The sequence below is a fragment of the Periplaneta americana genome, unplaced genomic scaffold, assembly GCF_040183065.1.
Source record: "Periplaneta americana isolate PAMFEO1 unplaced genomic scaffold, P.americana_PAMFEO1_priV1 scaffold_21, whole genome shotgun sequence".
Classification (NCBI taxonomy): Eukaryota; Metazoa; Arthropoda; class Insecta; order Blattodea; family Blattidae; genus Periplaneta; species Periplaneta americana.
In genome coordinates, this window is record NW_027185502.1 from 177923 (window position 1) to 205188 (window position 27266).

The window sequence follows — 27266 nt, forward strand, 5'->3', positions numbered from 1 at the left end:
ATCCTAACCTAACCTAACCTATCCTAACCTAACCTATCCTAACCTAACCTATCCTAACCTAACCTATCCTAACCCAACCTAATTTATTCTAAACTAACCTAACCCAACCTAACCTATCCTAACCTAACTTATCCTAACCTAACCTATCCTAATCTAACCCAACCTATCCTAACCTATCCTATCCTAACCTAATCTATCCTAACCTAACCTATCCTAACCCAACCTAACCTATCCTAACCTAACCCAACCTAACCTATCCTAACCCAACCTAACCTAACCTAACCTTACCCAACCCAACCAAACTTAACCTAACCCAACCTAACCTAACCTTCTCCCATTCCTCGACCTCATATCACTTATCACATGCGGCTCGCGACAGGATATTGCCTGTCTGCGCATGCGCGGACTTGGCTAATAAAAACCTAAACTAACCAAACCTAACCTTCGTATATCCAAGGTCTGTAACCGGAACAAGAAGGGATCTCAATCATTTAATCTTCAATGTACACGCGAAAATAATTTCAAGGATCACGCTTCCACTGCATGAGAGGTCCGCGCATGCGCTACAGCAAAACTGTTTCTGTCGCGAGCCTCTCATCTAAGCCACTCGTCATAATTTACCCGCAATATTTGCGCAAATACACCTTGTACCTAACAGTGGTGCTTAACATTTAATAAAAAAAAACAAATATAGCAAAACTGTTTTGTCTCGAAACTCTCATCTAAGTCATGTAATAAGTTTCAAACAATTATAAAATACGATAATTTGGTCCAGGGAGCATCCGTTTTTGATGCAAAGATAATTCGTTTGGCTTGTTTCTTAAATGAAATTACGAAATGGCGTTCCTGTGCTTAAGTCACGTAATCTACTTGCAATATATTTGCGCAAATATACCTTGTAGCTAACAGTGGTGCTATCTCTCAGTAATGTTCAGAACGAAGGAGGCACAGAAAGAAAATAAACAAATTTCTCTCTCTAATGACGCCACACACCAACATCGTGTTCTTATGTTGGCGAGATTGTGTATTTAGTAAAATTTGGCGCTAAACGTAACGGCACGGTTCAATGATACCGTGGGAATTCTCCAGTATAGCGAAAATGAAATATTATTATAGTTAATGCAACACATAATGCTATACTGATATATGAAAGTGAAACCTTTTGGGGCTTTATGTAAGTAGACGCAGAGGAAGAATATTTTATATTAGATCTTAATTTCTATAATTTACTGAGTAACGGCTATAGGCCTATATAACCTTATGTTACTGAAAACTATAAAACTTACGTAAGGTAACAATATTGTTATTAAAAATGAAATACTTTTACAATTATTAATCAAGTGGTGTGGGTCCTTTTCATATATGTAATGGCAGTGTGATATAGATATTTATATGTCTGATTCTCTAACTTTCCTTGGTAGTAATTGAGTCATGATTCCTATTTTTGCTGCATCATTAAACTACATCACAATTAATTTCATATTTCTTTGGTTTAATTGATTAGATTTGTGATCGCTGCCAAGCATATTTTGTTGTAGGGAAAATAGCATTCCATTTCACTTCTTGCTACCGTGATGAGTAAGTTTATTTCCCGCAAGCAGCAATGAATGAAACACTGAAACTGCTAACGATTTATGACAGACAATTTTATTTAGGGCGCATGTAAGATTCTACAACTCTGACATATCATTCGCCTCATTTTCCACATCTCAGCAATAAATTCCTCACATCAGTCTATATTACAGAAAATATATGAAATAACATTCATTGCTACACAAATTAATCCAGCAGTATTTGATAGATCAGTATTGTCTGGAAGAAACGCAAAAAATTACAATTCATAAGAAAAGACCAAAAGGTATTACTTATTTATAAAATAAGAGGCCTACAAGATTTTGTAGACTCTTGATCACCTCAGCAAGATCTCTTAGTGGGAAAAAGTGATTCTGCCCTCTACAGTTCAGGGTAGTTCACGAAACATGCAGCAGCTATACCAAGATGCTAAGTCTTTTGTTCAAAGCATGACAAACCTTACATTTTCTTAACTGTCACATACAATCCACAATGACCCGAAATAGCTACTGCATTACTCCCACATGAAAAACCCACTGATCATCCTGACATTGTTACTAGCGATTTCGCATTGAAACTCAAGAACTGAAGACGGATAGGTTCAAGGAAAAGTATTTGGCAAAAAAAAAAAAAAAAACATTCAGAGGGAGTATGTTTCACTATAATGGAAGCAAATAACTATCAAAATGTCTGGTATTCTTCATTGAAAATAAATCTGAACAATTTTTATTTGAACTTTTCATGGACTTAGTTTGCAGCAATTGCTGCACAAGCCACTAGTCCAATCAGAAAATTTATGTTTAGCGCTTCTGGTGATCAGGCAACAAAACAACAGCCTGCAAAGTCTTGCTACCGGAAACTCCTCTCTCAGTTTCACGCCCTGGTAATCATTCATTCATTTTTACTTCATTCACAGTATGATTCACAGTGTTCAGCAAGTCACCGCTGTGATTCTATCTCCTAATATAGTCCTGTGTGACATGACATCACTGTGCGTCTGATTACATATTGGTACTCATCTCCACTATTCTTGTACTTATGGACAGAGACGGCCTTTCTAATTTGGAAATGCCAATTTTGTTATCTAGGCCTATAGCTAGTAAAACAATTCTGAGTTATAAGAGAAAAGCAAAAGCAGAGTTTTCATAACTTGATTAAAACAATTTCATCTATATTATAATACCAGTTGACTAAAAAGTTCCAAGACACCATTCTATTTCGAAGATGGAATGGAAAATTATAGATCTGACCAGCTCACGAAAGGATGAATGACAGAGCCAACTTCTGCTGGGTATTTCCAGAACATGGTCATCATCTTAGATCAATGTGACATTTTTTCTTAATTTGAAGGTTGTCATGTGGCATAGCAGATAAGGCCAAAATTTTCTCAGGAATTCATTGCCATAATCAGATTTGAAATATGTGTTGTGGTTCAAAAGTAATTAACACAGAAATTTGAAATTACTGGTGATATTTCAGAACATAGTACGAAATGGAAATATACAAATAGGAAATTTATCCTTTGAAGAGGTGAAAAAATTCAAATATTTTCGAGCAACAGTAACAAATATAAATGACACTTGCGAGAAAATTAAACATAGAATAAATATGGGAAATACCTGTTATTATTCGGTTGAGAAGTTTTTGTCATCCAGTCTGGTCTCAAAAGAGCGGAAAGTTAGAATTTATAAAACAGTTACCGTGGAACTGCCTAGAGTCGACCTGGGGGTCTAGATTCGACCACTGTGTACACTTTCTAATTTCATGTGTTTATTCCAATAGAATTGCCTACTAGCAGCCACTGCTTGCTTCCAGCTGACTGATAACACTTCCCCTTTCAATCTCGCAAGGTAATGCCAAACATATTGTGCATTCTTGATTATGTAAAATTCAATGTTGCCAATAGCAAAAATATTAACAAAAAGTACTCTGTCTACCTTTTAACAATTTAGCCTTGTTTAACTGAAATGCAATACAAAATAACTGTATTTCTGTAATCAGAATTTTAAGCTTAACAACATATTACAACAAAAAATATTTTTCCATATTATTGAGAGATGTCAGAAGTTGAAGTTGTATTCCAGTACAGAGTCGACCATGCAGGCCTGTGGAATTTACCCATTCGAACCACAAAGAGTCCTTAATAAACTACCATAATCTGGTATGACAGAGTCTCCAGAATCTCAGTACACACCAGCACTGGTGGGAGAAGTGGTCATTAAAGTGCTCCAGGGCATGAGATATGAAAAATAATTGGCTGCCAAGAAAAGGAAAAGGAAAATTGAAATTGAACCAGGAAAATGTATTGCGAGTATCAGTAGGCCTACTGAAGGTGGAACATCTCAGTCAAATGAAGATATCTCTCATTCTGTGTCAACTGAGGAGACCAGAAAAAGAGAAGCTAAGAAAACCACCAAGAAAAGAAAACAGAGAGGATACCAGGAGTCCAGTGATAGTGATGAAGATGGACGACATTCCACTAAAGATTCGTCAGATGAGTGGGTTGAAGAGGAATATAACAATGATAATGACAATTTCGATGACCCTAAATCATGGGATCAGCTTTTAGTGAAGTTCCCAACTAAAAAGACAATTAAATTTTATGTCGGTTGCATTGAGGAACTGGTTCCAGGAGAAGGACTTGAACTTCGTTTTGTTAGAAATTGGGGTGGATTCCAGTTCAAATATCCTGAGGTGAAGGATGTGAGTCTTATTGACTATGTTCAGGTAGAAAGAAAACTAAGTGCTCCTGTTCCTATGGAGAAAAAGGAATTCTTAAAATTTGGTGTTGATTTTCAGGGTTATGATATTAATTAGGAGATGGAAACTGTATTTCCTGTATTTTTCAGGGCTATTTTATTAATTAGTACATTAATAATGTGATAATGTTGAGTGTAGTTTGACGTAATTTTATGTCTGCTAATTAATTAAATATTTTCTATTAAATTTAGGAGCATTAACCTATTTAATGTATGCACATTAAAATAACTATATTAAAGTTCGCATTTTCCTATCCCAAATAACTTAAAAATAAAAAAATAATAAAGTAAATAACAATAAAGCATCCAAAAGAAGGTCGATTTCGACCGCTGACCGCAATGACAGCACACGTTAATTTACATGTATATTTAATATGGTGGTCGACTTAACACCATGTACAGGGTTGAGTCGACCGGCGTTTAAAATTTGTTTTCCTCAGTGACCATTGAAGTTCATATAATGAAAATAACAGAAAACAATCTCTGAGTTGTATGCTATAACATACCATTTTCAGTGAAATAGTAGATCGCTTTCTCTGTGAAGTAGTGGTAAAAGTACGAAAAACAGCAGTCAACTCTAGACGGTTTGACGGTATATTACCGGTTGTTCTGTATGGTTGTGAAACTTGAACTCTCACTTTGAGAGAGGAGCAGTGGATAAGGGTGTTTGAGAATAAGGTACTTAGGAAAATATTTTGGGCTAAGAGGAATTAAGTTACAGGAGAATGGAGAAAGTTACACAACTCAGAACTGCACGCATTGTATTCTTCACCTGACATAATTAGGAACATTAAATCCAGACGTTTGAGATGGACAGGGCATGTAGCACGTATGGGCAAATCCAGAAATGTATATAGAGTGTTAGTTGGGAAGCCGGAGGGGAAAAGACCTTTGGGGAAGCTGAGACATAGATGGCAGGATAATATTAAAGTAGATTTGAGGGAGGTGGAATATGATGGTAGGGATTGGATTAATCTTGCTTAGAATAGGGACCAACCGCATGTGAGGGCAGCAATGAACATCTGGATTCTCTAAAAGCCATAAGCAGTAGTAAGTAGTTTCAGTAAACTGGAGATGACATTGACAAAAGAGGAGAGGATTGAGGTGATTCTGATGTTTGGGGAAAGCAGCTGCAGTATCATAGCCGCAAATTTCAATGTCCAGAAAGATTGTCAATTTCACACAACACTATCACATCCCTGATATCTAAATTTAGAGCAACAGGGACTGTTCAAGACAAGCCAAATAGCAGTTGGCTGAAAACCTCAACCTTGGTCTTGCAGAATTCGACATGTCTATCGGATTCATTCTCTGATAGTTTCTGCAGCATCTGGACCTTGAACAGGTGCCATTTATTGGTATGAAGAATCCACACAATCCACACACTAATTGATACCACTTTCTGCCGAAAGATTTCAAGTGCTGCATTTTGGATTATTGGTAAATGAGACCAAGACTAGTGTTGAGGTTCTCTCATCAGTTGCTGTTTTTGACCAACTTCTACTTGGCTTCTTTTGAACAGTTCCAGTTGCTCTAAATTTGAAATTGGTGGTCTTTCTGAATATCGGTTGTTGAAATCTACAGATATGATATGGTATCTGCGTTCTTAAGATACCAGGACAACCTTATCTCCTTCTCTTTCGTCAATACCGTAACCAGTAATTTCAAATTTCTGTGTTAATAACTTTTGAACCGTAGAACATAACTTAATATGTCAAATCTGATTACAGCAATGAATTCCATTTTAGTCTCATTTGATATGCGTCATGACCCCCTTCCCATTTAAAATATGTGACCTTGCTCTAAGATGGCGGCCACAATCCAACAATACCAGCAAAAGTTAGCATCTACACCTATTCTTTCATGAGGTACTCAAAGATTTTACATTTTTCCTTCTGTCTCCTCGGACATAATATTGAGAAATAAGTGTTCAAATGAAACCTTGAACTAGCTAGAGCCCGATCGCAATCTCGTGGCACCAACATGCATGAGCTTCTTTCTGAGGCTTCGGAGTGGAGGGTTCTGTGTGTATGGGCGACTGCTTACTCATAGAGCATACTGTTCAAACACCCCTCAGCAAGACTCTTGGTGAGTCCATGTAAGTAGTTGCCAATTCGTCTTTCACGCAGTTGCCACAAGTTTACAATCAGGCTCTACATTAACGAGCTTTTTTAAAAGAAAATAGTTGTGAAGTCAAAAAAATATACAGTTATGAAGAGTACAGTGAACTCCAAAAAAAAAAAAAAAAAAAAAAATCTTTGCTTTAATAAAGACTAGGAGAAAGAAAATTTGACTGCTTGAAATTCCATTATTGTATTCTATCGTATCATAATGAAATGAGTAAACAACTACAACAATGGACAATTTTATGCAATAATCCTTTGGCGGATGCCCTCAATAACTTCTGGTGTGCGAACTGAAGTAACACTTTATCTTTTCACATTTTGAATAGATCTTATAGTCACTTTTTTTACCAAACCCTCTATTGCTCTCTTTGCCGGTTGTCCTCTATCCAGAAAACTTGGCCCTGAAAATTTCGTAGGTTTCCTTAATCGAACCTATTCTCACATAAGCTTCCACAATTTCCACTCTTTCGAGTAAATCATTTTGCAGAATGCGAACAGACAGTGTAATTCGACTAATTACTATTGATGGAATGCTGCCAGGAAGAATGCCAACAATCGATTATTGTATAAAATTGTCTATTATTGTAGCTGTTTATTCATTTCGTTATGATAGAGTAGACGCAAAAAGAGCTTGCCACGGAAAGCTGTGCAAACTTTCGGAAACGTTCAGGTGCACTCAACCTCGCTTCGATTCGAATGACAAACTGTCGACAGTTCTCAGTCGTCTGTTAGCTTGATGTTTCAAGTGAGATTTATCACAGCATGTGTAACATAACGTAAACCTTATTGCAGGGCAACTAATAACATAACATTGTTGAAAATACAGAAGCACGAATTTTTTACACATAAAATCACTGAATGAAATGACAAAGATGTTGTAAGAAATATATAATCTTTGAAAATACAGAAGCACGAATTTTTTTACATATAAAATCACTGAATGAAATGACAAAGATGTTATAAGAAATATGTAATCGTGTAATAAATTGATATTTGATGTTGTAATAAAACACTAATACTATGTGATGTTCCGATAACTAGGGTACTATGGTCGATTTATTTTAATCTGTATATACTCCTTATGTTACGAGCAAAGCCTGTTTCGTTTTTCATAAATTTATAAACTTTATAAATAATTCCCTAGTTTGACTGTGTAACGTTTTATTAGCACTTCCTAATTTAGAGCGAAATGGGGGCATTGTTAAGTGCATAGAATGTTATACACAACTCTGTTATTTAACAAACACACTTTGAACTATATAAAACTCCTGATATCAGGGATAAAACGGAGAATATGTAACGCACACACTGGCTTCTACCCGCTCTGCACAATACACTCCACGATACGAACAGCTCAAGACCGCGCTTTCGAATGCGCCCTGTAATCAGCATTAGGTGATTCATAGCAGCCCTGTAACGAGCATGGCGGCACGAGGACCGAATATTGTTCTCTGCGCATCAGTCAAATGGGCAAGCTTTCTTTGCGCTTTCTCTACGATAGAATACAATAATGGAATTTCAACCAGTGAAAATATCACATTCTCATTCAAACGGAAGGTGGGCTACTTTTATCTGCCCCACTCAGTACTTATGTTCAATTATTCTACATTTACAATGATACAATGCATTACCAAAACAAAACATTGAGTTATAAGGAAGCAATACCATTATTAACGAAGTCTGAAGTAATTACAATTTTTCATACTGTCAAATATGGTCAGTTTTCTAATAATGAAATCTAATTTGTCAAAATAAACTATACATAAGCATGTTTCCACAGTGTAATACTGATGCTAAATAGTCTGTTGTAGGGTTAAAGTCATATTGCTTTTCAAAATATACTCCGTCACTTCTCACAGAATCTTGTCATACAAGCTCTGAAGAAATCAGGATGTTCTTATGTTTCTTCAGTTCTATCTAATGTAGGCAATTTGTTACATTGAACACTGAGCTTTTCGCTGATTAAAACTTTGTGTTTATGTTATTTCGAACACATTTATGAAGAATTTTGCAGCAGTATGTCTGTAAATAATTTTGGTTAGAATTTCAATTCAAACTCTATTAGACAATTAAAATATTTTATACACTTCAGTTAATTACTGTACTGGCAAATTTACTGTAACAGAATTGAATTTTATCAGTTTTGAAGTCATCATATTACTACTGAGTATACGGGTACCCGATACATTATAATATCCTTATTTACTTAAGCAGAGCGTTTAGAATAGAAAGTGTGGTAACTCGGCAAGGGTCTAATGGGACTTTTAAACCCCCTAGTATTGCCACGGCAACTGAGCGAAACATTGGCATGGCAATCGTTCTGCTATGGAATTAAGAAGATATTTCTTGTGGTGTTCCGGTGATTTTTATTGTGCCGTTTATGTAAGCCTAATTGTTTTGTTTTCATGTAAATCCAATTATACTGTATAATCTGTAAGGAAGAGACGTTTCTTTTATCCACCCAAAGACTAGACTACTTTTCAGAAATGGTGTAGAGCAATTCCACGAACACAGAAAACTGTATGGTCATTCTTATATCTGTGATATCCATTTTTCTGCGGTTTTGATTGTGATTTTTTTAAATTATGATTTATTTAACGACGCTCGCAACTACAGAGGTTATATCAGCTTCGCCGGTGTGTTGGAATTTTGTCCCACAGGAGTTTTTTTACATGCCAGTAAATCTACTGACATGAGCCTGTCGCATTTAAACACACTTAAATGCCATCGATCTCGACCGGGATCGAACTCGCAACCTCGAGCATAGAAGGCCAGTGCTATACCAACTGCACTACCGAGGGCAACTTTTGATTGTAAGAGCCGATAAATTTATTATTGCTGATAAAGAGGTGGGACTTCCAGGCAAGAACTGGCGACCAAAACCGTATGCCATAACACATATTTTCCTAAACTTGCCTCGATATCTTAAAAAAAAGAAAAGAAGAGAAAATATCCAACGAAGAGGACAACAATCCTTTCTCATAACAATGTACCCTTACCAAATACTATCTGGCTATGACCAATTCAACTGACGCTAAATAACCCAGTAGTTGATACAGCATCGTTAAATATCCGAGTAAAAAATAATTGGATGTGACACCCGAAAATCAGAAGAACATCAAAGCTAATCATGCGATTGTATGCATTTATGTGCCATTACTCCACACCTGAATGCCCAAAATTATGTCTAGTTACATTGACTGTAATTCCTTCCAGTGAATGAACTCCAGACCAGCATTTCAGTTGTTTAGTGTGAGTTTTTCAAAATTGATACATTTTTAGAGTCATAAACTGTAATGGGTTCGAGAAAAGTGAAAATACAAAAGAATTCAAAGGTGAATGAATGACCTTGCATATACGCTGAACTCAGACACCATCGTCTGCCCTGTACAAAGGATTCTAGCATTACACGATTTTATAAAATATATTACACGTAATTGACAATACAACAAACACGTTTGCCTAAGAAAGAACCCTTGAATTATTTAGAGTGACAATTCAGAGCACTAGCGAAATATATTAATTCTTGTGGGATAGCAGATTTAAATATATTCTGACAGAAAAAATTTAACCAGGATCCTCTAGAGTGACATTTTGGAATTAGAAAATGATTATCTTGTGATGATTACCATAGACTTTCTACATCTGAACATTTTTCAATCTATGTGCCGGTTAAAAAATGTGCTATATTAAAGTGCTAATTGTGAACTCCTAATTGAATCCAAGCACCTAGCTTCTACTTCATTAAATATGCATGTTTAATTATTAATTATTTTATTTTTAATAATAGCACTTTAGTCGTAATTAACGTAAAAGTTATTTCGGTAACAAAAGTACAGTATAATTCTACTTTGCATCTAGGCTAGAGCTTAATCTGGTTTACAATTTTATTACATTTGTTTATTACGTTTCCACATCATAAGAGATTTCTAATCGAGCATATGAGAAAGTAACAGATCTCATGGAAAAGTCATTAATTTAATATTCTCCAATAAGTAGCATACAACTACTTAATACAGTGCTACCAAACTGTTTTAATTTTACAAAACACAAAATAACTTAGGTATTTCAAAAGATGAAAACTTACATTAGCATAGACTATAATATCGAAGCTTAATTTATGAGTCTTATTGCACATAATATTTTTTGTTCCCCTGAATTACGTATAAACCAGATACAACTGCAACTAATGACTAAATAGTAGATAAAAACTATTGGTGAAAATAAAGTGTCTCCTTTATTATATTACATTCTTTCTTGTGTATAAAAACTATGATTTCATGTCAATGCGTATTTTATAATGCCATAAAAATGTTCAGTTTTGCGATGCTGTGCTTTTTTTGCATATTTCTGGCTGAAGCCGGCACAATGTTCCATTTTTCGGTTAATTATTATATTTACTATTCAGGGTTGTGTTATATAACTCACAATTTGTTAATGTAGTAATATTACATTTCTAAAGGAGTAAAATATTGTAACTAAGTACTCTACAATACATTCTTATCTCATGGGTTATTTTTAAAAACCTTTTGCATTCACTTGAATAGCGATTCTGAAACTGGGCACGGAAAACAGGGCTAGCGCCACTCGGCGATGAACCACTGAACTAGAGGAAATAACGTCACTTTCTCTTCTATCCGCTCTGACTTAAGTATAATTTGAACAATTATCTAAAGTATTAGAGGATGTCATGAATAGAGACTTCTTACATATTTTGAAGAAAATAATTTGCTTCATGAGCAATACTTTGGTTTTAGGCAGATTTAGACATGGTAAATCAATTGACTTAATGGTAATTTTATAGGTTTTCAATACTGGTATCCTTGAATTAAAACAGAATTCGCTGACTTGTTTATGAGATTTGTGTAAGGCATTTGATCGCTTGCTTCATGATATATTGTTGAAGAAATTTAAATTTTATGGTATAAAGGAAACGAGATTTCCTTAATAGAATGTTTGTTATCTTACGAATAGGTAGTAAGTTGTTGAATTTGAGGGGAAAATACCTTCCCAGTATAGGCCTACTCTTAATGTTCAAGTTATTCAAGGCTCAATTTTGTGTCTCTTTCTTTTTATTGTTGATGTCAATGATTTACTAGCTACATTCCATGGAAAATGTTTATCTTAGCAGACGATGCTACCATTTTGAAAGTTGTTAATGGTGATTTTGATATGAGTAGCACACTTCTATGGAAATATATATATATTTTTTTTTTTATCCAATGCCACCAGGTTGTCTTTTCGACATTTCTGGTCTTCACTCCTGGCCGTGGCTTAGTTGTAACCCACTTCTGAGGTTGGGGCGCCTGGAAGGCGGAGTTACATTACCCCGATGATGTGATAGGGTGATTATGATAATGTGGTGCCAGGAGAGGTTCTCTGGAAATATAGGTTTTATAGGTTTTAGCATTAGGAGTGACACTGAATCTAAAGTGGCTGTAAGGTTACTAGGTTTCTGGATGGATGCTAATATGAAATATATACAAAATTAAAACCTTAATAACAATAACATATTATACAATGCAATATGTTTACCATTTAATAATATTAAATATTTACACAGTACTGTGAAATGTCAAGAATTCATCTACAGAATAGAAAATGTGAGATATTAAGTAATTTTTTAGTTTTACCTTAAATAATGCAGGGTTTTGGTTATGATTCTTAATGTCTTCAGGAAGACTATTGAAAATTTTTACTGCCATGTAACATACCAGTACTTCCATTTCATAGCATTATAAATATGATATTTATTACATAAGAGGAAATTTATTAAGAAGTATATATAAGGCGTTCAGGGCTAAAGTGAATCAAGTCCATGAGACGTAGTTTTGAGATAATAGGACTTAAAGTTAACTTGCTTTAGTGGATTATTTAATTTGACTAGCAATAATTTTATTGCTTCATTCTCAAATTCTAGATTTATAAAACATAAACAATTGTGATGTTAACTGATGCAACGCTTTGTTGACTTGATCCAATATGGCTCAGAACATCGTGAACAAATAATCTGAGCCAAAAGTAACTGGTGTCACCTACTGGTGAATGCTTGGAATTAAGACTTGATCCATTACTGCTCGGAAAACATCCAACTTCAGATAATCAGAAAATGAATTAAACCCAATTTATGAAAATTTGTGACTTGATTCACTTTAGCTCTGAATGCTTCAACTGTTAAGGTCAGAATCTCTAATTTAAAAAAAAAAGGTCTATATGATTCTCTAGCCCTTGTTCCAATTATTACCTATTCTAATTGCTCTTTTTGATAATAAGAAAAGGCTGTATTTTTACTATCTGCTGAATTTCCCCAAAAAATATTATTCCATAGGACATAATGGAATGAAATTAGACAAAATATAATGTCTTTAAGATACTGCTGTTGAGAAACTGTTGTAACGACCTAATTGCGAAGAAATATTTAGAAGTAAAATGTGCTAAAAGTCAAAAGGAGAATAACAATGGCACAGGAAGCTTTTAATAGAAAAAGAGCATCTTCTGTGGATCTCTGGAAGTGAAGTGTTTTGTGTGGAGTGCAGTAGAAACATGTATGGGGGCAGAAACATGGCCATTACGATGAAGTGAAGAGAAGTGAATAGAAGCATTTGAAATGTGGATATGGAGAAGGATGGAGCATGTGAAATGGACAGACAGAGTAAGAAACGAAGCTGTGTTGGAAAGAGTGGATGAAGAAAGAATGATTCTGAAACTGATCAGAAAGAGTAAAAGAAATTGGCTGGGTCACTGGCTGAGAAGAAACTTCCTACTGAAGGATGTACTGGAAGGAATGGTAAATGGGAGGAGTTCGGAGCAGAAGAAGATATCAGATGACAGACGACATTAAGATATATGGATCATATGAAGAGACAAAGAGGAAGGCATAAAATAGGAAGGACTGGAGAATGGTGGGTTTGCAGTGAAAGATTTGCCCTTGGACAGAACATTATTTATGAATGAATGAATATGCCAAAAAGATGTGAATGGAGTTATAAGAACAGAGTTTATTCATGCCAGGTTTCAGAGCATGTATAATGAATGAAACAGGTTCGTTTTCTCTCAAATGTTCAAAACCATAACCTAAAAACCCTAAAAACTGAAATCGATATGGTCTTCCTGCTACCATTCCTAAATATGTGCACGATAGTTATATGTATTATAGATCTCACAAGCAGGGAATACCGATGGAAGGATGTGAATCAAACAATGCAGTAAGGAAAAGCAGGAGACAGGAAAGGTCACAAGATAGGGTGAATGATATCCAAGAGTACAGTCGAAAGAGAAATGACATCGATAGAATCAGTCTTGTATTGTGATGGTTACATTACGACTTTAGTTTGTTCCACTGCATGTGAATACGTGTCTTATATCGCACGGTATTATTATTTCATTTGTAAACATATGTTGTTGCCAAGAAACTAGTTTGATTAATTAAAATGTGTCTCAGTGAAACGTACAGCAGAGTTCGTATAGGTTAGTTTCTGTCAGATGCTTTTCCAATTCACTGTGGGCTAAAGCAAGGGGATGCACTATCACCTTTACTTTTTAACTTTGCTCTAGAATATCCCATTAGGAAAGTCCAGGATAACAGAGAGGGTTTGGAATTGAAAGGGTTACATCAGCTGCTTGTCTATGCGGATGACGTGAATATGATAGGAGAAAATTCACAAGCGATTAGGGAAAACACGGGAATTTTACTGGAAGCATGTAAAGAGGTTTGGAAGTAAATCCCGAAAAGACAAAGTATATGATTATGTCTCATGACGAGATTATTGTACGAAATGGAAATATAAAAATTGGAAATTTATCTTTCGAAGAGGTGGAGAAGTTCAAATATCTTGGAGCAACATTAACAAATATAAATGATACCCGGGGGGGAAATTAAACACAGAATAAATATGGGAAATGTCTGTTATTATTCGCTTGAGAAGCTTTTAACATCCAGTCCGTTGTCAAAAAATCTGAAAGTTAGAATTTATAAAACAGTTATATTACCGGTTGTTCTTTATGGTTGTAAAACTTGGACTCTCACTTCGAGAGAGGAACATAGGTTAAGGGTGTTTGAAAATAAGGTGATTAGGAAAATATTTGGGGCTAAGAGGGTTGAAGTTACAGGAGAATGGAGAAAGTTACACAACACAGAACTGCATGCATTGTATTCTTCACCTGACATAATAAGGAACATTAAATCCAGACGTTTGAGATGGGCAGGGCATGTAGCACGTATGGGCGAATCCAGAAATGCATATAGATTGTTAGTTGGGAGGCCGGAGGGAAAAAGATCTTTAGGGAGGCCGAGACATAGATGGGAAGATAATATTAAAATGGATTTGAGGGAGGTGGGATATGATGGTAGAGAATGGATTAATCTTGCTCAGGATAGGGACCAATGGCGGGCTTATGTGAGGGCGGCAATGAACCTCCGGGTTCCTTACAAGCCAGTAAGTAAGTAAGTAAACATATGTTGCACGTTTAATTAGCTTCGAATTTTTCTCTTGCCATGTTCCTTATTTCCACAGCGATGTCCTCATCTGTTCATCAAGAGACAGTACTTCCATCGGCTGGCACCTCTCGCCCCCTTGGGGTGCTTAAATACACACGTCAAAACAGACAGCAACGCCACCATTGCTTTTCGGCAATCGTTCCTTGCGCGAGCTATATCTGAGCATCAGTTTAACAGTAATTCAACTTACCGACTGGTGTGACAAAATTATTTCCAGGAGGACTGGCTGGTTCAGCAGCCAATAATAACAGGATGGCTCCTCCTTGTAGCCTGCTATGGTGTGTACCTACATAATGTCCATTGGGCCACTCTGTTGCCTCAAAACTGCAAAAAGAATTGTACAGAAAGCTATTTTTATGTGTAATCAGTGGTGGTGTTCTAATTTTCCAACAAACAGTTCTTTCGCTAATGACCCAAATTTCATAATTTTAATATGAAATAGGCTATGTTAAGTAAAGTAACAATAAGCAGCTATAAATAAAGAGAAATTACACAGCAACATGCTATTGAAGAATTATGTGTAGAGTTATTCAAAAACTCACAAATGTTGAGAGAAGAGAAATAGAATATTTGCAACATCAACTAGCTTTGAATATCTGACCAAATTGACAAATTGAAACATCTGAAAATGCATCTACACATGCACTTACAGCCTACAAATTATTTCATAAAAATGGAATTAAAAATTGTAGGACAGGAGTAAAGCAGGAAAATTAAGCACCGTCATTTCCCATAACTATGATCCTGGAACACAACTATGGTCCATGATACAACTATTCAAAGAACATTGTAGAAGTAGATAGCTGCAGTGATTTGACTTCAAACTACAGTATAGAAAAATATATAGATAAATGAGGTACTATGTTATGAAATACAAAATCTGAATGGACCATAGTTGTGTTCCAGTTATGGGAAATGACAGTATCTTATTTATGTACTTAATAGTGTACAGGGTCTTTCATAAGTAACGAGTCTATTGAAAAATTAATTATTTTGGATATTTTTTTTTAAATGATATTCATCCTCACGAGAAAAAACCCTTCCCCATGCCATACAGTCGATGTGGAAACAAACACACCCTCCCCTTGCTGCAAGAGCTACTAAATGAAAGAATGGTTAGTGTTTTAAACCTTGATTAAAACAAATAAATGTAAAACCGGTTTCAATTGTTCACAAATTATGGTGTACAATTTTCAAACTCCCTTCCGTTCGCTGAATGCACAAATGTAAGCGACATATCAACTCTTCATGGACTCTGGTGAGCATGTCATGCGTAACCATTTGTATCATGTGTTCAATTCGTTCCACTAATTCAGGAATGGTGCGTGGCTTAGTCGCATAGATAGATCCTTGAGACATCCCCAGAAAAAAAAAGTCCAAGGCAGTTAAATCAGGTGATCGCGGAGGCCAACAGATTGAGCTTGTTTGGCTGATCCACCTGCCTGGAAACACTTCATCTACAGAGTAAACGCTTAATTTGAGCGATAATGTTTCCAAGTTCAAACCAGGCAGCAATTTTTCTCATCTGCAATAACATTAAGTTGCTGAGTGGCGTTCTATCATTCCAGTCTATCACAACAATGTATATAGGCAGGGCTGTATGCCATTATCCTGGGCATATAGAAGGCCATGCTCCAGGTCATTTTAAGTTGGCATCAAATGCACATTACACAAGGATAAGTAGCTTCCTCTGGTGGCAGGGGGAGGGGATGTTTGTTTTCAAATCGACTGTACGGCATGGGAAGGGTTCTTTCTCGTCAGGATGAACATCATTTCAAAAAATTATCCAAAACAGTTAATTTTTCAATAGACTCGTTACTTATGAAAGACTCTGTATTTTGTAGTAGAAAGTCTATATATTTTTTAAGTTATGTTTTTGATAAGAGGAAGAACACACTAACATGCATATTGTTGAGTGTTTAACTTTGGTATAATCTTTTATAGAAACAGACCAATTTCTGCATTTTGTTATGTGTTATCTGTCGCAAGGTGATTCACATAAAGGAAAAAAACACACACACAAAACACGCACACAAAAAAACACGCACAAAAAAACACACACACACAAAACACAACACACACACACACACACACACACACAAACACAACACACACACACAACACACAAAACACAACAAAAAAAAAAACACACACACAAAACACGCACACAAAAAAACACGCACAAAAAAACACACACACACAAAACACAACACACACACACACACACACACAAACACAACACACACACACAACACACAAAACACAACAAAAAAAAAAACACACACACACACAACACACAACACACAACACACACACACACACACACACACACACACACACACACACACACACACACACACACACACACACACCCCATCAGGTGTATAATAACAGGTTGTCTTGTATATGTTGTGATGATCACCATGAACTGCCAAGCTTGTAAGCATGTGTCGTAGATCTTAATTTGGTTGTGTCCATTCTCTATCCATCATATCACCTGTGCAGTAGAAGTCTGGCCATATCTCTTCTCTTTTTAGGTGACTTTCTAGTAGATGGTCTGATGAATTGGTGGTAGCAGGCAGTGAGAGTCGCATCCTGAGGTATTCAAGTAGAAAAGTTTCCTTTGCCAGTTCGTAAATCAGCCAGGAAAGTGTAGCCTACATTTCGAGATACGAAGGGCACGGTTCTTGAAACATGCTTTCATTTCCTCTAGGTCTTTGAGAATTAGTTTATACTGTACCAATTAATTCTAGTCTGTAACTGATTATCAGTATAGGGATAATTTTGCAGTGGTGGTGTCCAATGTGGGCATTTGATGGTCTTTATTTCAAACATTGCTTTTGTTGCTACTGCAGTTCTATCCTGTATAAGAATGCAGTATGACGTTGTTGGTTGTAGGGTGATTCCTATGTACTTGAAGGAGTTGACAATCTCAAGTGGTTGATACTAGCACATTATTGAGTCCTCTTTTGCAAGTCGGCCTCCTTTTCTAAAGACCATCTGGACTGTCTTTCTTTCATTAATGCATAAATGATTTTTGTCTGCCCATTCTGTCAAAGCATTCAAGGCTCTTTAAAGATCTTGTTTATGTGGCAGTACAAGATCCATATCATCTGTATACATAAGCAAAGTTGTTTTCTCCAAATTTCGCTAAATTATGTTTTTGAACACTACATTTCATTGTTCTATAAGCGCTAATAGCATTGAAACAGAAGGGATAGAGGACTGTCAATGTAATCGCAGATGGGCTTCAAGGTCGCAGACATAATTATCATATTCCTGTTCTAATTGAAATAACAATATAATAATATGATCACTTCGAGCTGTATTGTCTTTATTTTTGCATTATGTTTACTGCAATATTAAAAGCTGGGAAATTTCTTGTTGAATTAATGATCTTCCTTTCTGTAAAGAAGCTTACATTTTCACTTAAAAAAATTAACTAGTTCTATGAACAACGACAAATTTAACAAGCAGTTGAGGCAAACCAGCTGAATGACATAAATGTGTGTCATCCATCTTGTAACCCTTAAAATAAAATACAATTCATAAGTACAGCAGGGCCCACAACAATGTGACCTAAAGGGACCAAAGTTGAAATTATGCTTCCGAATTGCTAACTTTACTTTTCTCACTTTCTATTTACGGTCTTCAACATGTTTTTTTTTTTTTTTTTAACCTTCCAGTGGTTGCGTACAGACTGTCACTCCACTGAGAACTATTCATATGGTTTTCCCGCGTGCCTGTCATCCCAGTTCCTTCCCAATTTTCATAGCTTTCAACAAAAGACTTCTCGTTATTGCCACAAATTTTAAGCTCTGAACTCGCATTTGTTATTAATTATTAACAGTTGAACAATGAACTATTGAAGAAATTTATAAATATAGTTTACTAACTTACTACCACAGAAATCAAATAAAACATAAATCTAATAAACATGAATATCATACTCGAATACAAAAGTCTACTTTCCTATTAAATGAGCCTAAATGTCATACAAGTGCAGCACTTAAACATGGTGCTAGTTTCGACCCAAGACTTTATAATAAAATTACATATCATTTTCCAAATTTGAAATATTTTAAAATTGAACCTTTTGAAAAAGAAATTTATAAAATTACTCATGATATATAATACTAACAAATGTGTGTATTTTTTACCTTTGTATTTCTGTCGACTATATTCATGCTTCTGTCTAATTATTAATTTATATTAAATGTGTTTTTTTCTCTCTTTTTCTCTTTCGTCGTCTTTTTTTTTTGCTCTTGTTTGTTATTTATTGGTTTGAATTAAGTTAATTAGGCCAACTGTATTCAGTAAACTGTCTTTGTAAATTTTATGTTATATTATTGGCTAAAACCACACCGTACACGAGCCTGGGTCTTACGGTAGTGGCTAGAAACATTTTTGTTTTATAATTTTAATTTGTATTCACGTTGCCTACTAGCTAGCTAAATAAAGTAAAGAGTCCGCAGCGATCTGTAATGTCAGTTAAAACTGCAGCAGTTACTATTGTTACAATTAGTCCTAGCTAATGAGTATGTTAGTAGGCATGCTTGTAATTCTATTGGATAATCTAATCTAATCTAATCTAATCTAATCTAATCTAATCTAATCTAATACAATACAATACATTATATACATATTTATATTATGACTCCCATGTGTTGCTGAGACAAAGACGAAACTCGAGATGCATATAAAAATGTTTTGGCTACATGGATGCGAGCAATATCATACAAAGCGTCTCATCTCTTATCGTCCACATAGTTAGACTCTAAGTTGATTTCGCACATCATTTTTTTAAAGATACGGTATATATTTTCCACAAAAATGTTTGTCCATAACTTCTTTATGATTGTAAATAAATTTAAACGGTCCTTTTATTTGCTTGCGGAGTACCAGTCCACAGTGGCTATAGTGATGGTCACGTATGAGTAATCCTAAAAGACTAATTTGGCCGTCTCTTCAGTGTTGCCAACTAATACTAGATATCACCAAAAGAGGATAAAATCACACAATACCATGTACTATAATAATAATAATAATAATAATAATAATAATAATAATAATAATATAGTATTAACAATAATGATGTCTTGCTTATTTAGCCTACCACATCTCATCTTTACATCTTACAATGGAATGCTGGCGGTATAACATCAGCCAAGAAGACTGAACTAGCCAATATACTCTCAGATAATAATATAGATATCTTCCTTATTCGAGAAGCAAACCTTAATGCTGACCAATTAAAATATTTTAATTTTAAAGGTTTTAATATGAAACTGTTACCCAAAGATAGACAGATCAGTAGTGAAATTCTCGCAGGTACATCAAAGAAATTAATTACAAATTTTCAAAACATAAAAGAAATGGCTAATCAAGACAAATTAGAACTAATAAAAATTGAAGTATGGAAAAATCAACAACATTTCAAAATCTACAGTGCCTATAACCCACCTAATAATCCCCTTGATCTAACTTTGTTTGATATACAACCTAAAACTATCATAATTGGTGACTTTAACGCCCACTCCCAACTTTGGGGCTACGATAATGTAAACCAACCTGGAAAAATGATCATGGACCTCCTAAATACCACAACCGCAGAACTTGTCTACAGAAAAGAAGATCCCCCTACTTTCATTCTTTATTGTGGTTCTGGTACAAATCCAGACTTATTACTAGTAACATCAGATATCCATCACGAAACCAAGAAAAAAATAATTGAAGACCCTGGATCTGGCCATAAGTCATCATTGCTTCTATCCATCTCCACCAAAACCGAAGACAGGCACCCTACAATAACAAAACAACATGGAATTTTAAGAAAGCGAATTGGAAACTATTTACAACAGAACTCGATGAACATCTCAAGGTCAACACACCACTAATGGAAAATACAAACTCAGATAGATTGAACAAATATTTCTGTGAATCTGTTAAAATTGCAAAAAAGCACATTCCACGAGGCAAACCAAAAAAATACACCCCATTCTGGACAGAAAACCTGAATTTATTGAAACAAGATAGAGATAAAGCAAGAACCAAAGCAGAACAAAGCAAAACACCAGAAGATACTCAAGATTGGAGGAAGAAGACTGCCATTCTTAAAAAAGCAATCATAACAGCAAAAAAGAAATGTTTCAATAAATTTATTGAAAATATTAATTACAGAACCGATAGCACTAAAACATATAACTTTCTGAAGAATATTTCCAATACACAGGAAAATACTAGCCAACCTATTATTCATAATAACAAAACACTAACAGATAGTAGAGATATAGCAAACGCATTTAATAAACACTACTCAAACTCTCACAGATTACATCCCAATACCAAAAAAACTGACAAATTTATCAAAAGAGAATTACATAAAAATAATAAAAACAATATTACTAGTACAAAACCTGAAATATTTCATCAAAATTTTACTTCCAAAGAATTAACTCTAGCTTTACAAATTTTCAAACCAAGAAATCTCCTGGCCCCGATAACATTCATTCCGAATTTTTTAAACATCTGGGGGAAAAAGCCAAGTCTGTACTTTTATCCATTTTCAATTTATCATGGAACACCTCAATTCCTGCAGCTTGGAAAAAAGCAATCATTGTACCAATTCACAAAAAAGAGAAACCTGCTCATGATGTTAATAGTTATCGACCCATAGCACTATTAAGCATGATAGCAAAAACCATGGAGTCCATGATCTCCAACAGATTAACTTGGCATTTAGAATCCCAAAATCTTTTATCACCAAGACAAGCCGGCTTTCGACAACTACACTCTACCAATGACAAGTCATACGCCTCGGCCAAGAAATAAAAGACAGTTTTAACAAGAAAGAAGATATCTTAGAAATATTTATTGACTTTCAGCTAGCATATGACTCTGGAGAAATAAATTATTACTAAAACTCCAGAAATTAGGTATCTCTAGCAATATGTTCAGATGGATATCAGAATTCCTTAGTCAACGATTCATTGCCACTAAATTCAATAACTCACTTTCTAGTTAGAGACAAACATATCGAGGTCTACCTCAGGGTGCTGTCCTCAGCACAACTTTATTCAATATTTATATAAATGACTTACCCTCCCTATTAGAGGAATCAAACATGAAAACAGCACTATTTGCAGATGATATAGTTTTGTGGACTTCCGGATCTTACAGACATAGAGACAAAATTCAAAATTCTGCTTTTAAAGCTCTAAATCAACTACATGAATGGAATACATCAAATTTGATGACACTCAATTTAAGCAAAAGTAACTACCAAATATTTTCACTTGGTAAATAAGAAAGAGAATTCAATATCCAATACAATGGCCAACACCTTCCTAGGACTTATGAATCCAAATATCTTGGAGTTATTTTCAATAGTAAGTTAACATGGAGCAACCATTTGAAATACATTTCTGAAAAAGCTCGTAAAAGATTCTCCCTTCTAAAAAGACTAGCAGGAAAGAAATGGGGATGCTCTAGGAATACTTTGAACACTACATACAAAATGTTTATATAGCCAGTGCTGACATACTGCGGAGAAATTTTAATTACTTCACCTTTCATAAACGAAATGGAATATGTTCAAAACCAAGCTCTCAGACTCATTACTGGTGGAATCAAAACAACTCCAATAGATTCTATGAGATTCCTCACTAATATTAACAGCATCAAAATGACAATAGAAGAAAAAGCACTAGTTCAATATGAAAAACTTATTAGATTACCAGGAAACAATTGGCATTCATACAGTCCTCTCTGTAGATTGAAAACTCAAAAAAGTTTCATATCCATTGTTCAAGAATTAAAACAGAAAATCAATATCCCGAATTTAAAAGAAAACCTACAAATTAAACCAAACCCTTTAACTCTATTAAATATGGAATATAATCTAAATTTAACAGAAGAAATACTGAAATCAGAAGTAAACACTGAAATACTAAAACAATTGTCTTTAGAGACAATTAATATTAGATACCCTTCACAAAACTGGCTTCATTTATACACTGACGGATCTTGATCTCCAGAGAACAAGGTGCCGGTGCAGGTGTTACGTGCTGTCTCTTCTCACTTTATAGATCTCTTGGGTATGGAACAACAAGTTTTGATGGAGAAATCATTGCAATAAATGAAAGTCTCTGGAATCTTCTATGCCACATCAGTAAATTTAAAAATGCAGTTATATTGTCAGACTCCAAAGCAGCTATTCTATCAATAGTCTCTAAACACACATCTTCATCTCAAACAGCAGAAATAACTAAAATGCTCTCTCAATTAATATCACTCAATAAAAGAATTGTATTCCAATGGATACCATCCCATTGTGGAATCCTGGGGAACGAGAATGCGGATGCTTTAGCAAAGAAGGGCAGCACTGCTACTTACAGACCTGTAACTAAATCTACGTATTACTCTGTGAAAAGATTTATTAAATCTACATACTTAGACTTCAACAAACAATATTTGATAACACAATCCCAAGGGAAAAAATGGAACTCTCTGCATCAAAATCCACAGTTAATTCCCGATTTACCACGAAAATCGTCTGTAGCTGCATTTAGATTGGCAATAGGCCATGATTGTTTGGCCAAACACCTGCATAGAATTGGAATATATCAGTCCCCTAACTGTCCATTGTGCAACTCAAACCAAGAAATGGATTCGGAACACCTCAAAATCTGTGCTTCTGTGGCTGGTCATGATAATATCTTTGAAAAATATTGGAGTGCAAGAGGTCAAATGACTTTATTGTCAAACGCCTGGCATTAGAAAACACAACAACAACAACAACAACATCTCATCTTTATGTTGTGGAGGTGTTTTCTAACAGGTTCAATAATTTGTGAAAGAGTAGGCCTATATTTTTCTTCTGGACCTCTCGCACATTATGTTAGTAGTTAGTAGATTAGTGTATGATGTAATATTAAAATGTATTTTATCTGACAACATGAAATTCATTGCTTTGATTAAACAGTTTATGAACCACGAGACCTAACCTAAACATGTATTTTGTTTGATCACGTGAAATGATTAGTATGAATTCCGAAAACGAATGCCACTTTGAAATGTATGCTTTAGAATGTGGTTAAACGAGCGTTGAGCGGATTCCGCCGATTTTGGAATAGATACCGACGCACTTAGGTTAGGTTAGGTTAGGTTAGTTTAGGCTTTTATTATCCCGTCAAGATGAAGATGAAAGCGATTGAGTGTGATTTTTTGTTTTCTATGTTGGCAGTTCAAGTACGTCGGTGTCTATTCCAAAATCGGCGGAATCCGCTCAACGCTTGTTTCACCTAGAATGTTTACTCCATTACTGTAATAAAAATCTAAACACGAAAGAAATTAATTAAAATGTGAAATGATATTTCTATCGATTACTCAAGGGCATGTATCACACGAAATATGTTATATTTATTTATACTTAGCCTAGCTGACTATAATCTTGAAATTGTAACCACAACACAAAGCAACACATACAATAACTATTATGTATTAATATTAATACTGATATTAATTAATTAATTATTAGTAATGGGCTCAGAAATCTAGAACAATTTGAATTTTCAGAATTTAAACTACTGACAACTTGTGTCACTGCTGCCAACATAACAGTTATAAAATCACTATCAGTTGCAGTATTTCTCAGTACCGAATTTCGAAATGAAGTTGGCAAAAGAAAATTCAACCTGAAAACTAAAAAAAATCACCATAATCCACTAGCTTATGTAGTAATGGGGGAAAAATGGTTAGGTTTCACCCTTAGCGTATTAAGTAAGCTGACCCGGACTATACTATGTGGCAGTAACTTACAGCGATTACTGTAGAGTTAAAGTGAGGGGTTGATCAGTCCTCTACACAACGTCTATATTTTCCTTATTGGTCATTCGAGCTTTATGGTTTCGAAAACTGAATTTAGAAAAATACTCAATTATGAAAGACTGAATTGACAGAAGTATCATTCTTAAGCGTAGTAATAAGCTACAAATACTGGACAAGGAAAGAATGTAGGTTTAGATACAACAACCACAAATCCACAGTAAGAACTGATGATGATACTTTCCATGTCGAGCTCAATGTCAATTTTTATCTTTAGTAGGTATCTCATCATTTAATTCTCACAATTTCTGAACTTAAACTTCTATTAAATCCACGATCTTTTTTTCATTTTCTTTCAACATTCACGTTAGTGTGTGCTTAATCACAGTCTGAAAACACTAAAGTAAATTAAAACTGAAATTCAACTGAAAACATTAAACATTTTAATACGTATCTTCAGAGTTGATTTTCATTACTTACTTAGTACATCACTCTGTGATTGTTTTTTTTTATTCGGGAAATGAGTTAAGAAAAAAAAAAGAATGAAAGAATTGGGCTGGCTTGAATAATTGCAACTGTGCTGTATCTCAACATTCTACTTGGAATACAACTGTTTTAATAACTAGGTACAGTAAAATCCCTCATATCCGGCACCCAAATAACTGGCAATACAAAACAATGGCACTTTTGGCTAGGTCAAAAAGAAAAAGTCATTCATGTGAAAGAGAAGAGTCTGACGAAGATGTGAGTGGTTCTCGTAGATCGCACATGCTGCATATCGTGTTTACTCTTTACACTGTTCACGTGTGAAAACATAGACAAAAAAGCCCGTTATGTCCCTGGAGTACAGGGTAGAATCGGTATCTGTCACTTGGACCTTGCAAACAATGCACGAAGACAATATCTTTCAATCTAAAACTTGAACTTGCCCATTTCGAAGGAGTGTTGAATGAGTCTAAGTACGAAAGTGTGAAATTCTCTGTTCCTACAGTGCGTAAAAGTTTAATTTGAGTGATGGATAGTATCATGGTTATTACCGCTAAGTGCTGCTGCTGCACAATGGATTCCGGGAAATGCAAGCAAAATATTCTTATGCTCAAATCATCGAGTGCTACTTCATAGCTGCGATGTTGGCTACACTGCTCTTCACGTCACATGACTCACATGACAGCCACTCAAAATTGTCATAAGGTTACGAAAACTTTTAGTATTCTTACGCTATTTTGTATTACTGTATTACAATAATTATTAACTGATGAATGTACTGTACAGTACCTTATTCAGTACTAAAAATAAACATTGTATGTATTTCAAAACTATTTTTAATGATCTATATGAAAATTACTCCATTTCAACATGGAAAAAAAATGTTTGTGCAGTAAAGTGCGTCTTTACATAACCTATAAAAGTATTTTCGAATTATCCGGAAAAATCAGTTATCTGGCACGGCTTTGTCCCACAATTTACGGATGTGGTATTTAAATGAAGTGAATTATTTTATCAAAATTAATGTGTTAGAGAACATCGGAATTCAGGAGGGTCTATACAGACTACATCACAGACCACATCTGGAGGCATCAGAATGTGGGTATCTATGTTTCAACAGTGGTAACAAATGATACTCACACATAGTGGGAATCTTGTTCTGCAGCTATTTGCATTATGTGATAAAAAGTCGAATTCTTCTCAGCTGTCACACTGATGGTGAAATTCTCTGTCACGTTTGTTCCAACCCATAACGTATATGTCACAGTTGCAAGGTCATCTCCTTTAGGATTTTATCGAGGAGTCGTGCCTTCCACTGTCAAATTTGAATCCGCACTTGCCACAGCAGTAGGAGGAAGTGTTGTTGCTGTAGACGGCTGGAGTTTAGCTACTGGAAGAGCAAAGATTTATCAAATATGAGTGTTGTTTTGACTTTCCCTGAGTTAAACATTTTGGTTATATGTACAGTTTTCTTTCTACATTACATATAATACTTATAATATACCTAAAGAGTTATAAACATAAAATATGCAGACTAATAAAGGAAGAGAAATTAATAAAGTATAGAATAATAAATAAATACCACTCTGAAGATGGCCAGGTTGATAACCTCAACCTGTCCACAATTTTGTGTTGGCGGAACTATTAATATATGAAAAATATTCTAATTCCTAGATGAAAATTTTCTGACAGGACTAGGGAATGTCTCAGAACAAATGAAGACTATAATTTTATAGTGAAAATAACGAATAAAATGATATGCATATCTTTAAAGTCATTTTTGACATTTCATTTTGTCCTTGGAACAAAAGACAAATCGTGTTTCTAGAGATAATTGCCGCTGTCTAACCTATACAAGAGAGTATAGTAAAATATGGCATCGTGATGCACTTGGGGAGATACGATAGGTAGCGAAATGTGGTTGCAAATACCAGCTATAACGGCTGGGGGGGGGGGGGGGGATCATCGTGCTAACCACACGATACCGCCATTCTGGTTGGA

The 27266-nt window shown here is 35.0% G+C and overlaps 1 protein-coding gene across 6 annotated transcripts in view; it reads right to left on the reverse strand.

The window, feature by feature from the left end:
- The window catches only part of LOC138693780 (uncharacterized), a 113140-nt gene extending 86578 nt beyond the window's left edge, over positions 1–26562 (reverse strand). For all 6 annotated transcript variants that reach the window (XM_069817581.1, XM_069817583.1, XM_069817582.1 and 3 more), the window contains exons 1-2: positions 26406–26562; positions 15145–15278 (exon numbers count right to left, since the gene is read on the reverse strand). In XM_069817581.1, the coding sequence (XP_069673682.1) occupies positions 15145–15278; positions 26406–26440 (169 nt within the window). In that variant the 5' untranslated portion in view covers positions 26441–26562. The remainder of the gene's footprint in view (positions 1–15144; positions 15279–26405) is intronic.
- Between the last annotated feature and the right edge of the window lie 704 nt (positions 26563–27266).